Consider the following 13054-nt stretch of genomic DNA (forward strand, 5'->3'; position numbering starts at 1 on the left):
GCATAATTTAAACTAATGACAAACTTTCGTACTTGAGATCTCTTATGATGCAGCATTTGTTGGTACGCCCTGTCTGCAATTGCGAACACATGCGGTGGATTATCGGATCGGGCCTTTTCCCAATACTGCGTCTGAATCTGAAAGATAGTTGTATTATTAACCATAACAGACATATTCTTACTAATGCTATTATTCAGTTAATGCGTAAAGAAGGTTTTCCGTTCCAGACGATATTAAAAGTAACTGTATTATTTGATTTGATTTTCTTGGATCAACAACATAATATTTAATTTTAGCATTTATTAATCATATCTTTAAAAATATTTAATGTGATTTAATGATAATATGTAAACGTTTACTTGATATATGATGTCCGTGAATCCAGCAAAGAGCTTAGAACTCTTCAACAATGTCCGAATTTAGTTAAATAAATTATACATTAATACTTTAAAATGACTCTAAAGTACAACAAATTATAAATATTATTAGCATTTATTGAAATTAGTGGCTGGAATAGAACGAGTTAGAAAACTACTTATTCTAGGACGCAATTTTAATGGTTTCAGGGGGTGACTGCAAATTTGCTAATTAGTGCAGACGATATTTTAAGTTAAGAAATCAGACACAAAAACGTATTTTCTCTGAATAAACATACCTTTTTTTACGGATTCAGATTTAGTACTCCCGATATATAGGTGGTAACCACGATCTGGGAAATATAGTTCCATCAGTTTGGTCAGGAGAGCTGTCCAAAGTTTAGAACCCTTAATATCAATTATACTCTTTGTTTATATAACTATATATCGTGAACTATAAGCGAATCGAAAAATGTTTGCTCGAAATTATAAAATTCATTTCTCCGAAGAAAATTTCATGCAAAAAAATTTATTATTTTTTATCACTTTGTTTAATAATATTCAAAAAGATTTGAACAGTAAGATATACAATTTTTAGATAATTTTAAAGAATGTTATTGTGTATGATAAATGACAAAGTTTGAAGTAAATCGGTTGATTCGTTCTTGTAAAATCAAACTTGGAATGTACCAATTTTTTAAAATTTGATAAGTCAGTAACTATTTGACCAATTATCTCATATTTTGTACTTTGCTATTTTATAAAGCATATTTTATTTAATATAAAATAGTATACCTCACAGTCAAATTTTTTCGACTGTTACTAAATTGAATATTAAAAAATAATAAATAATTATAAAAAATTATTTTCTGTATTGAATTATCTTTAAATAAGTGAATTTTATAATTGTGTGTAAAATGAAATTAACATTAAGGGGTCCATACTTTAGATCACTCTCCTGACCTGAGCTATTGGGACCATATTTCCCAGATTGCGGCTACCCCTTCAATTTTGGAGGTCTGAAATCTGAATCCCTCGAAAAAAAGGCATGTTTATGTAAAGCTATGTTATTCAGAGAAAGTACATTTTCGAGTCTGATTTCGTTAGATAAAATATCGTATTCATTATTTAATTAGCACATTTGAGGTTAATAATTAAGATTGAGTCTAGAATATGAAGATCCAGCCGTTAGATCAAAAGTTACTCAGGGTGGTTCGTTTTGCGCACTGTGCATTAAATGGTTAAAGTAAATTTACTATCAAATGAAAATTTCACATGAATTACATGGTTTGTAGGGAAAGTAATTTCGATTTAAAATCATGTATTGACTCGATGGCTAAAACATATCAATAAGTTTTACATCCCCCCCCACCCCGCGTATGTCAATCGCTTCTATTGAAGGACTTTTTGGAATGTTTTTTGATTAGAGTAGTTTTCATTAGCAAAAAAATGTACATTAGCGAAAGAAAAAGGAAACTATTTTTTGACAAGAATCAGTGAAGCGTTCCATATTTCCCATAAATTTGAATCATACAGAAGCTGTTTATTAAGCGCCCTCAAACCACTAAGAATCACTTTATGTGCTATATTTGAAATATAGATAGACATGGCTGAATTAGTACATTTTAATCACAAAAGAAGTATCAATTATAATATTTTAATAACAAAGAGGAAGTTAATAAGTACCTCATTATCATAGAGATGATGTTAATAAGTATCTTCGAATCATTCATGGGTAGCTTAATTAGTATAATAAAATCACAAAGAGGGTTTAGTTAGAAAATTTTCAATCGTAGAGAGAACGTTACTAAGTACCTTTGAATCTTTCATAGGTAGCTTAATTAGTATAATGAAATCACGAAGAGAGTTTAGTTAGAAGATTTTCAATCATAGGGAGGACGTTACTAAGTACCTTTAAATCATTCATAGGTAGTTTAATTAGTATAATAAAATCACGAAGAGAGTTTAGTTAGAAGATTTTCAATCATAGGGATGACGTTACAAAGTACCTTTGAATAATTCATAGGTAGATTAATTAATATAATGAAATCATGAAGAGAGTCTAGTTAGAAGATTTTCAATAGTAGAGAGAACGTTACAAAGTACCTTTGAATCATTCATTGGTAGATTAATTAGTATAATAAAATCACGAAGAGAGTCTAGTTAGAAGATTTTCAATCGTAGAAAGAACGTTACAAAGTACCTTTGAGTCATTCATAGGAAGCTTAAATGTATGATGAAATGAAGAAGAGAGTCCAGTTAGAAGATTTTCAATCATAGAGAAGACGTTACTAAGTACCTTTGAATCATTTATAGGTAGCTTAATTAACAAATAAAATCACGAAGAGAGTTTAGTTAGAAAACTTTCAATCGTAGAGAGAACATTACAAAGTACCTTTGAATTATTCATAGGAAGCTTAATTAGTATAATGAAATCACGAAGAGAGCTTAGTTAGAAGATTTTCAATTATAGAGAGAACGTTACTAAGTACCTTTGAATTATTCATAGGTAGCTTAATTAGTATAATAAAATCACGAAATGAGTTTAGTTAGAAAATTTTTAATGCTAGAGAGAACGTTACTAAGTACCTTTGAATAGGTAGCTTATTAGTATAATAAAATCACGAAGAGAGTTTAGTTAGAAGATAGAGAGAACGTTACAAAATACCTTTGAATTATTCATAGGTAGCTAAAGTAGTACATTGAAATCACACAAAGAGAATTTATTTAATAGATTTTCAACCATATCAATGATAGAGATGAAGTTAATAAGTACCTTTGAATCATAGAGAGGTAATTTCTTTCTTGGATTTACGGCAATAAGAATATCACCTATGAAAGTGTAAATATTGTCCTGCATAAACCTCCCATGCAAATAATCTACAACGGATTCCTAGTTAAGAAAACACTTAAGATAAAGAAAAAGAAGAAAAAAAAGAATATTTTGATTTCATTATTATTTTTTTTAGAATTATAAAATGAGATATTTGCAAACCTCTGCTAGATTATCGTTTGCCGCTAGATCATCGGGTAAGAGTTTGACGTAACTGGTATCGGCGTCACTCTTGAAATGCCAATTCTTTACCGTCATTGATATCGGTTTAGATATAGGTGCTGGCGTCAGATTTTGTTTCACACTATCTCCAAGGGATTTAAGTACCTGAAAAATACATGGTAATACTTTTAAAATTTGAACCATAATTCACTGCATAATAAACCAGAATAGAGCCGGGATAGTCTGGTCGGTAGGGCACTGGGCCTCTGTCCGACCCGCCGGCCGAAGACTCCCCTTGTAGTAAAGTGACTGATGCTCGTTAAATCTGTCGCAAAAATTCTCCATTCTTAACAAATCAAAACCTCTGGGGTACTGGATTGGACGAAATTACGGTCAAATTACGGGGAAATTACGGTTCAGGTCAAAATTGCGATCTGTGGATGAATGTATGGATGTATGAATGGGTTCGCCCTATAAACGGGTGCGACGTATGGTGCGGGAGAAGTCGAATTCTTGACCATAGATGGCGCCACTGAAAAACAAAAAACGCACACTCTGCCTTAAATTTGCTCGGTTTCACCAAGCAGGCTTGCCCGTGTGGCAAGTGACATTAGAAACAACAAATAAGCCAGAACAGAGATCTGGCATTTAATGAATCAGATAGATTTTTAACTTCAGTGCCAAAAACAACTTTCCCTTTGTTAAGCTTTAAATAATACTTTGCAATCGGGATATTTATGGGATGGTATTCCAAAGTGGAAAAAGAAATATCAATTTATCTTTTCCATTTTTGCTGAATACTTTGCATATTATTTGATTTCGATTAGACATGAGTAAAATGCTTTCCTTTTTCTTGGCATCATTTTATGCTATACTAGTTGAATACCCATTCTCCTTACAGTGGGAAAAGAAGAAAGTAGACAATAAAATGGAATGAATCAAATTGACAAAAAACAACGACTATCGAACAAATGCAATTAAATTCGATACAAAATCATTGAGTTGATGGCGCATCAAAATTAATAAATATATTTACACAAAAAACTGTTAGATATTTAGATTATGAGTCCTTTTCTAATCTGTTGTAACTTGTAACCAAGTATTAAAATTATATCCGAACTTTATTTTAAATAGTTGGAAATTTTATACTTCAGCAACACTCTCCTCTGTTATTCCATTAAATAAAAAACAGTATTTAATTAATAATGATAATTTCTTTAAAATCATTGAGTTAGAAGGTTTTATTTAAGATTCTTATTTAAGATTAATTTTAATTCTTTTATTAATAGTCTTTTATTAGTTTTAAATTTTGAATTATACTGTATAATATATCCTTACCATGTTCCAGTTTTCGCTTTAATCCAAGGTAACGGAAAAATCAAATGCTGTTTCTTAACTTTAATATGAATGCGTGTTGAATGCGTGTTTTCACTTGAAAGTTAAAGTTTTCTAAGGGTACATTTAAGATTTTTAAAATGGTTTTCCGAACGTTTACGATTTCGTAGCTTGATAGTAGAAACAGAATAATTTCATATTTTGTAATCTTTGATTTTAATCGGTAATAATAATTTTTAATTTAATTAACAATATTTCTTGAACTTTATATTTTGTACTCTGACAACATGTTTTTGAAAACAGCTTATGATTATTTCTGATTATTTGTGTTATTCATAAGAACATTACATTTCTTTCACTTATCGCTTTATATGTTTCTTTTTGTGTTTTATTTTGAATTTTCTCTAGAATTTTTGCGTCATTTTTACTTGATTAAATTAAATTATAAACGAATTATTCTAATTTTCTTGGTGTTTTCACACTATTATATTGATATATTTAGTTCTGGATCTATTTTTGAAATTTTAAACAAAAAACTATTTTTGCGGTTACAATCATGTGAGTTTAGGAAGTAATTATATATTTTCGCTGCTTGTTTTTCTAATTTCTAATTAGTTTATATACAATATATTTTCAGATTTTAATAATTAATTTTCTTCGTTTATTTAAATTCCTTTTTTTAACAGTTTATTTGTTTTCTTTTCCTGTTTTTCTGTGTGGTTTAATTGCCTTTATCTTGTATAAATATCTGGATTATTGGAACAAGAAACTCTCTTGTGCACACATAGATGGCAGTGGTGTGCAACAGAAAAAAAATCTAGCACTCTCTATTTTTCACCCTGGATGGCACCACTAGACCAACTAATTAAGCCACAATACACGGCCCCGTATAATTAAGCCACAGTAACTTATAGAGCCCCAATTCACTATGTCAAGTCACTGAAATGTGCTAGGATGCATTGGTAACATCAAAAACACTGCCACGGCTGACCCAACAATCGCTCTGCTTACTGGAAGAGGAGTATTGTGGTAAACACCTTTGAATCCACCTAGCTTCTTAAAGCGGTCTTTATACATTAACTGAGAGAGCTAAGCTGTCAATCACGTGATCCGATTGAACGGGGGTTCGAATCCCAGCATGAACACAATATTTTTTCCATTCTTTCAACGCTCAATCATCTCGGTAGTAAACTCAAAAGAACATTATAATAACGTGTACGTGATCAGGCTTAGGTTTCAAGATTGTGGGAGCTCTGATCTTCCAAAATACAGCTTGAACTGAACCCTGAACGATAACACTATCTTACGTCACAGCATTCAAGCGTTTTTCAACCAACCTTCTTCAAAGCATCGATCATAACTTTATATTATTTGAGCATTAGATGTAAGTTATTGAAAAAAAAAATTGTTCCAAAGTAACTATTACGCTTAATGGCGGCCTTTTTCTATTACGTACCGTTAAGTCACACATAGAGAAATGAAAACATTTGGTAAAGAAAAATTTCAACTGAAAAGTAAATTTTAAAGGCATTAAAAGTACTCTCACGGGGATTATTGCAAAGAGATTTTTAAACTTCACATGTGAAGGGGTCACATATGGCATTTATTTCTGATAAAATTCTCGAAAAGTTCTGAAAACTTATTCTCTTTTCCGGACTTATCAAACTTATGTTCTACAACAGCATTTTCGGTAAAAACAATTCCACTTCTGGAATTTTGAGAGAATTGGGAGGAGAGGTGGAGGAGGGAGTCAAATGATTTCGATTTGACGAGCTCTTCTTCTGTAAAATACAGTGTATTGATTCATTTTATTTCTCGGGGGCATTGTTGACCATCTGGATTCAATAAAGTCTTCTTCTGATGCCCTCGGGTTACTCCACTGCCAGAGAGTCGATATTTGGGGAAAAATTACCTCATGCGTTTGAGTTGTATGAGGAATCCGATCAGAAATAAGATTTTTTGAATTGGAGTTTTCTGTAAGAAATATGATTTTCCCCCAAAAGCAGATTCTTCTGAAGTTCTTTTTTTTCAAACTACAAAATATCTGAGATTCAGAAAGATTTGTTTCTAATTAAGGAAACAACATTCCAACTTTGCATGATCATTATATAGAGAATTTATTGCATTAAAGTATTTCTATTTAGTGCGATTGAACTTTTCAAAAATGTATTATTTTCAAGATCGATTTCAGAAATTTTTTTTAAATTTCCTTCGTTTGGATAATAAGTAAATCACAATAATTTTAATCTATCCACTGAATTGAATTTGATTGAAAATATGATAGTTAAGATATTCTATTTGGAATCGATGTCACAAAATCTTTATAAAGAATATATGTAGTTAAATATAAAAATATGTGATAAACTTTTAAATTTTTATTAACCATATTTTATTTTAAAAATGTGCACTAAAGCGTATAGAGCTTCATTTTTGTTTGTTTTTAAGTCTGGCTATTCTTGAGAATGGTTGCCTTTTTTGCAGTGTTTGTAACTAGTGTACTTCTACCATTTTCATATTTTTTTTGAAGCAAATAAAGTTTTATAATATATAGTATACATATTTTCACTTCAGTTTACTTGAATACTTTATTTGATTTTAAGAGTTTTTGTTCGTTATGTAGTTAGTTCGAGTACCAATCAAGCAGTAGTAGTTTTATATACTAAAAATATGGAAAGTTAGAGTATGTTTGAAGCTAATCCTGTTTGGTTCTTTTGTTTACAGAATGCTTTGACCTATCTTCTGTTTGTGACCGATGGGTTCTTGTTGCATACCAGAAAGCTTTGATGACTATTTAGTTAAGGTTCTATATTCTTAGAGTGGTTTTTCTTGTTTCATATTTCCTTTTTTGTATGCAGAGCGTGATTGGTTTCTTAGACTTGAAAAGAATGTTGGAAGTACTGGTCAGGGCCTAACCATCTCTTTGTCAAGGCCACTTGGTATTTTACTCAGGGTTTCCTCGTAAAGGAAAGTGCGCTGAATTGAAGTTATGAATCATTAACCATTCTAAAACTGGGCACCCTGAGCTCAGACGACGAAACAACGACGTTGTGGTAATGATCTCTTTTAGTATTGAGCATGAAATTGTATCGAGTGGGTAATAGAAGATACAAGTAAAACTAAAAGAAGTTCATTATTAAACAAAACAAAATCAAATTAAAAAGCTATAAATTCAATCTGAAAGGTTTAATCATTTCACACTATGACTATGCCCTCCTTTCAGTCAATGACATCACATTTTATTCTTATGTCAGCAATCCTTCAGTAAATGAAATATATTCCAACTTCATTTGACAACTTCAATTCCAAAATTTTCCCGTATAGAGCACTTTACAATTTAATTCCGCTTAAAAGGCAACTCTGGAGTTATCACGGGAAAATTTTGACTGTGGGTCTCATGGATTTGCACTTATTTTGTTGCTGTTTTGTTTGAGTTAGTATCTAAATCTTTTGTTGGGTAACACGTTTTTTGGTATGATTGTTTTTAACGGCAAGAGAGTTGATAATGAAGCAATAAAAGAACAAATAGAAGGATAAAAACAAAAAAATTATATTTGGCGCATCCTCGCCACAAAATATCTCACGGTGATCGAAGTTCCACGAAGATCTCGACAGTAGAGAAAGTGGTGGCCATAACAGAAGGAGAACAACGTGGCTCTAATGCGAGGTCACTACGTTGTAGATATGCAGATAAACAGTCTTGTTTTGTGAAAATGTCGGAGATATTTTGTGTTGGAACCGTGCCCCAGCTTCATAGCGTAACCAGTCTGGGATTGTGCTTGGTTTAATATTTTACAAAAAGCTTCAGATCTCTCAGCTATCGAAATGTTTCTTTGTTACACTCGACATCTCCTAGAAGAGAGAGGCACGGATCACTTGAGTCGTCCGAAGGAAAGGACATGAACTGAATGGTGGAAGGATAAGAAAGATGCCACAATCTTCGAACTAATTAAGGGTTGGATTTCTCATTGATGTTAACCCATCCATCTCCCTTCTAGGAGGTATTGGTACACTACAGGAATTTTGATCTATAGTCGATGATTCTTAATAGAGTTATATTTTACTCAAATGTTAATTATTTTCAACTTGTATTGTCTATCAAAAAATTAAGTTCTTAAAACTATTTATATGCACAGGTAAGTGATAAACGTAATTTTCTATCTCTCACTAGAGTTTCTAAATGAATTAAATTGAAAAATATTCTGAAACCATTATTTTTGTTTGAATTTTTATCATTTTCACAGTCTACCTTTTTTTTTCTCAAGAATTGGCTAATCTGAAAATTTTATGAATATTTCAAGTGGTAAAAGTTAAAATCTAACAAATACTGTAAAACACCGTTTATAAATTTCTCATTTACCAGCAAGCGCCATCATTTAGTAAAAACGAAATAAAAGTAGAAAAGTTGCAAATTAATAGGAGAAAAAATGGAAGAAAAAAATTAGGTAAAAAATTATCATATTGGTTTAGTAGTACATAAAGGATTTCTTGATTTCTTAAATTACTTAGATTGAAATAGATTAGTTTTTATATATAACAACCATAATAGAATTTAGAATTTAATTTTTGTGAGAAACACTCTATTTTTGAAAAAATCAGAAGATTTCACTTGTGAAAACCGATTTGTTTTTAAAAAAATCAACCATCTAGATAAATTATCCAATTAAAGTACTTACATAAAAAGAATTACCGATATCGAATATCAGATGTAACATTTTCGTTATTAATTAAATAACCCCCACTTTTTCTTAATATATCTTGATCAGCAATTAAAAATTGAAAGTCGCCATCAAAATGTGTAAAAAGCATATAATCTGTTGAAGTACTAATCTGTTGAACATCACTAATAGGCTCTGAAAAGTTGAACTCAGTTCATGGATAAATAATAGCACTCAATTGTATAATAAAAAGTATGTTTGTGAGTTTCACTATCGTCTTCAGTAAGTTCATTAAATATTAATGAACCATAATCAAATATTAATGTTAATTTGGATATTAATGAACATCGAAATGCGTCCACGACATTTCTTGTCACCCTATGTTGATAACAAAAATGAATTATTAAACAGTCCTCAATGTATAACATCTCAGTAATTTTCAAAGTAATATCTTATACGTTTTCTTGAAATTTAATATGCGTTAAATTTACTTGTATGAACAAATTAATGAATTGTTTCAATATGATATGAAGTATTTTGAGATGTTAACAAGTGTGTTTTACGAAATGTCATTGTTTTTTCTATAAAAAAAAGTACATTCATGTAAGTGCTCGCTGAAAATGCCCTTGTTTTGTCTTTTTTCCTTCTTAACTTTTGTTTGCATTGTGCCTTTTTGTTGTATGCATTATTTTAATAATCCGATTATATTTTTTTCAAATTTTTGAAAGATAAACAGACATTTGACGCACTGAAATACATGTGTGATTGTGTTCCACCAAGCAGTTGCTTTAGAGTTTTAGAAATTTTGTCTTATATCAATCCTGGATAACACGTGGTGCCTTTGATTTTGAATAATTGTAGAATAATTATTGTTTAACCTGATTGTAGTTTAAAATAATGAATAAGTAAATGTTTTCTCTTATTGTTTACTCAAAACATTAGGCGTAGAGTAAGTCATTGTTGAATATGCGACCCAGGTCGATATTTAGAAGAGCAAACTAATAATACTTTGATTTTGAACAATCGTAGAATAATTATCATTTAACCTGATTGTAGTTTAAAATAATGAATAAGTAAATCTTTTCTCTTATTGTTTATGCAAAATATTAGACGTAGAGTAAGTCATTGCTGAATATGCGACCCAGGTCAATATTTAGAAGAGTAAACTAATAATACTTTGATTTTGAACAATCGTAGAATAATTATCGTTTAACCTGATTGTAGTTTAAAACAATAAGTAAGTGAATCTTTTCTCTTATTGTTTATGCAAAATATTAGACGTAGAGTAAGTCATTGTTGAATATGCGACCCAGGTCGATATTTAGAAGAGTAGACTAATAACACTTTGATTTTGAACAATCGTAGAATAATTATCGTTTAACCTGATTGTAGTTTAAAACAATAAGTAAGTGAATCTTTTCTCTTATTGTTTATGCAAAATATTAGAGGTAGAGTAAGTCATTGTTGAATATGCGACCCATGTCGATATTTAGAAGAGCAAACTAATAATACTTTGATTTTGAACAGTCGTAGAATAATTATCGTTTAACCTGATTATAGTTTAAAACAATAAGTAAGTAAATCTTTTCACTTATTTTTTACTAATGACATTAGAAGTAAAGTCAGTCATTGTTGAATAATGCGACCCAGGTCGATATTTTGAAGAGCAAACTAATAATATCCACACTAATAACAAGGAAATCCGGACATATATCTGTTAGGGAACCAGATATATGTGTATTCTGCAAAGACCATTTTTGATAATATTTTCAGAATCCTCATCAAAAAAGAAAACAAAAAGTACGCAGTTTGAGGTTACAAATTAATATTTAAATGAGGGGAAAACTTTATCAAAATCTAACAAATTACAGTAGAAAATAAACATCTAACAGGATTCAAGAGTAGGTTGAAACTTGAAGGTGCTTCGAATAATAGTATTTCTAACTCTTTTTGTTTTCTTCTGCAATCAACGTGTCTTGTTATTTATTAGATTCGCAATCCTATTCTGTGATTTGCCTGATTTCGATAACATTTTCTTCGCTTAAATATTAACTTGAAAACCCTTTCAAACTGGAACACTTTATTGTTTTAATTTTTCTAAGGATTCTGAAAATACATCTTAAGGGCAGTCGTTACAGTATACCCTTTATTTATTTTTTAATGCGACTTATGAACCAGTACAAATGTGCCATCTTAAGCAGATGTTTTGAAAATTTTTTTTTGGTGCTCTTATAAGTTCTGGAATCCAACAAAGGTAGACAAATCTATCGTTTAGTTAAAGAGACAATTTTGTTTACATGTCTCCGCTTAATGTGATCGCAGTTAATGTTATCAACCGTTCATTGTTATAAAAATCACCCTGTCTGAATTTTCTCTATTTTGTTGCATGTTAAAATTAGCGCTTTTTATTTATTGTTTCATCTTAGCAGTGCCATTATTTATTTTTCGGAAATCTTCTTAATTGATAAAAAAACATTAACTGTAAAAACATCGTGTCATTAAAGCAGTATTAGATATTATCGAAAATAAGTCAACGCAATGCTGCAACATATTTAAACATCTCATAACCACTACTTTGCAAACTTTTCAATACTAATTAAGACCATATGAGAAGAGACACTAAAAATGAAAATGCAGTGTGTTACCGCCATAGAACTGGTAAAGATGAGCAAGTTGAAAAAGCTCTTAAGAATACGGTTCGAAAATGTTTGAGAACGTGATGTTCTACTTTCGCAGCAAAAAATAGAAAATTTAGCAGCTTAAATAGTCAAAAAGGATTTTGTTGCAACAAACGGTAGCTTCCAGCATTGTAAAAAACGTGAAAACATTGATTTCATTGGTATACAGTCGGTAAATTTAATAAATTTCGTGATTCATTTATTGTTATCAATCGGTTAATGTCATCAACATCATCAAAGTGATCAAAATAAACAAAAACAACTTTACTGTACATTTTGGTATTTGGTTCAGAAATTAGTTTCGCCGATATTTGAGATGAAAATCACATTAAATAGCATTTCTCTTTTAGGATTGGAATAATTATCTTAATTGTTAAAACAAGAAGCTGAGCTCTAACGTAGCAATTTCAAATTTTCCTTATTACTAAAAGCAACAACAGACAACATAGATTTACAAATTCATAGTTACCTGAGTTATAAATAAGAATCACTCCAAAAGTTCTGAATAAATTAAATTTAAAAAACAAATATATTCTCTAAAAGAAATATGTTATTTGATATCTGCGTAAAAACATTCCCATTTAAAGGAAATGAGATATTTCTCTCTACGTTTACATGGCATAGAACTTGATTTCTCCCTGCAGGAAATTTTCTTTCCTTTTTTGTGACGATGAAGAAAAAAAAAATAACTTGAGGGAACTGCAGTCAATAAAAACGAAGTCTCACATGATGAATGATATAACCTCACATCGTTTAATGGTATTATAATTGCCCGTAAGTTTCCATCTCTTCTTTTTCCGATCTATCGATGCATCGACAGGAAAAAAAGAAGTTTTTCACGAAGAGGTAGCCGTTTTTCGGATAATTTAGCTTACGGGTTAAGCATTACGTGCCATCAGCAATTTTAGATGAGTTTGGAAATGGAAAAGGGGAAAGAAAAGCCTTCAATTTCTAGAGTTTGGATCTAAAGTTGACTGGAGAGGTTTTGAATTTTTAAGCGTCACGATTTCTTTGGAATACCATAATCCAGATCAG

General features: G+C 30.5%; 1 protein-coding gene across 1 annotated transcript in view; it reads right to left on the reverse strand.

Annotated features, from left to right (window-relative positions):
- The window catches only part of LOC107446350 (STKc_myosinIII_N_like and MYSc_Myo21 domain-containing protein ninaC), a 169549-nt gene that overhangs the window by 61505 nt on the left and 94990 nt on the right, over positions 1-13054 (reverse strand). The window contains exons 9-11 of the mRNA XM_043046374.2: positions 3352-3516; positions 3133-3249; positions 33-137 (exon numbers count right to left, since the gene is read on the reverse strand). Coding sequence (XP_042902308.1) covers positions 33-137; positions 3133-3249; positions 3352-3516 — 387 coding nt within the window. The remainder of the gene's footprint in view (positions 1-32; positions 138-3132; positions 3250-3351; positions 3517-13054) is intronic.

Source organism: Parasteatoda tepidariorum, chromosome 1, assembly GCF_043381705.1.
Source record: "Parasteatoda tepidariorum isolate YZ-2023 chromosome 1, CAS_Ptep_4.0, whole genome shotgun sequence".
NCBI classification, from domain to species: Eukaryota; Metazoa; Arthropoda; class Arachnida; order Araneae; family Theridiidae; genus Parasteatoda; species Parasteatoda tepidariorum.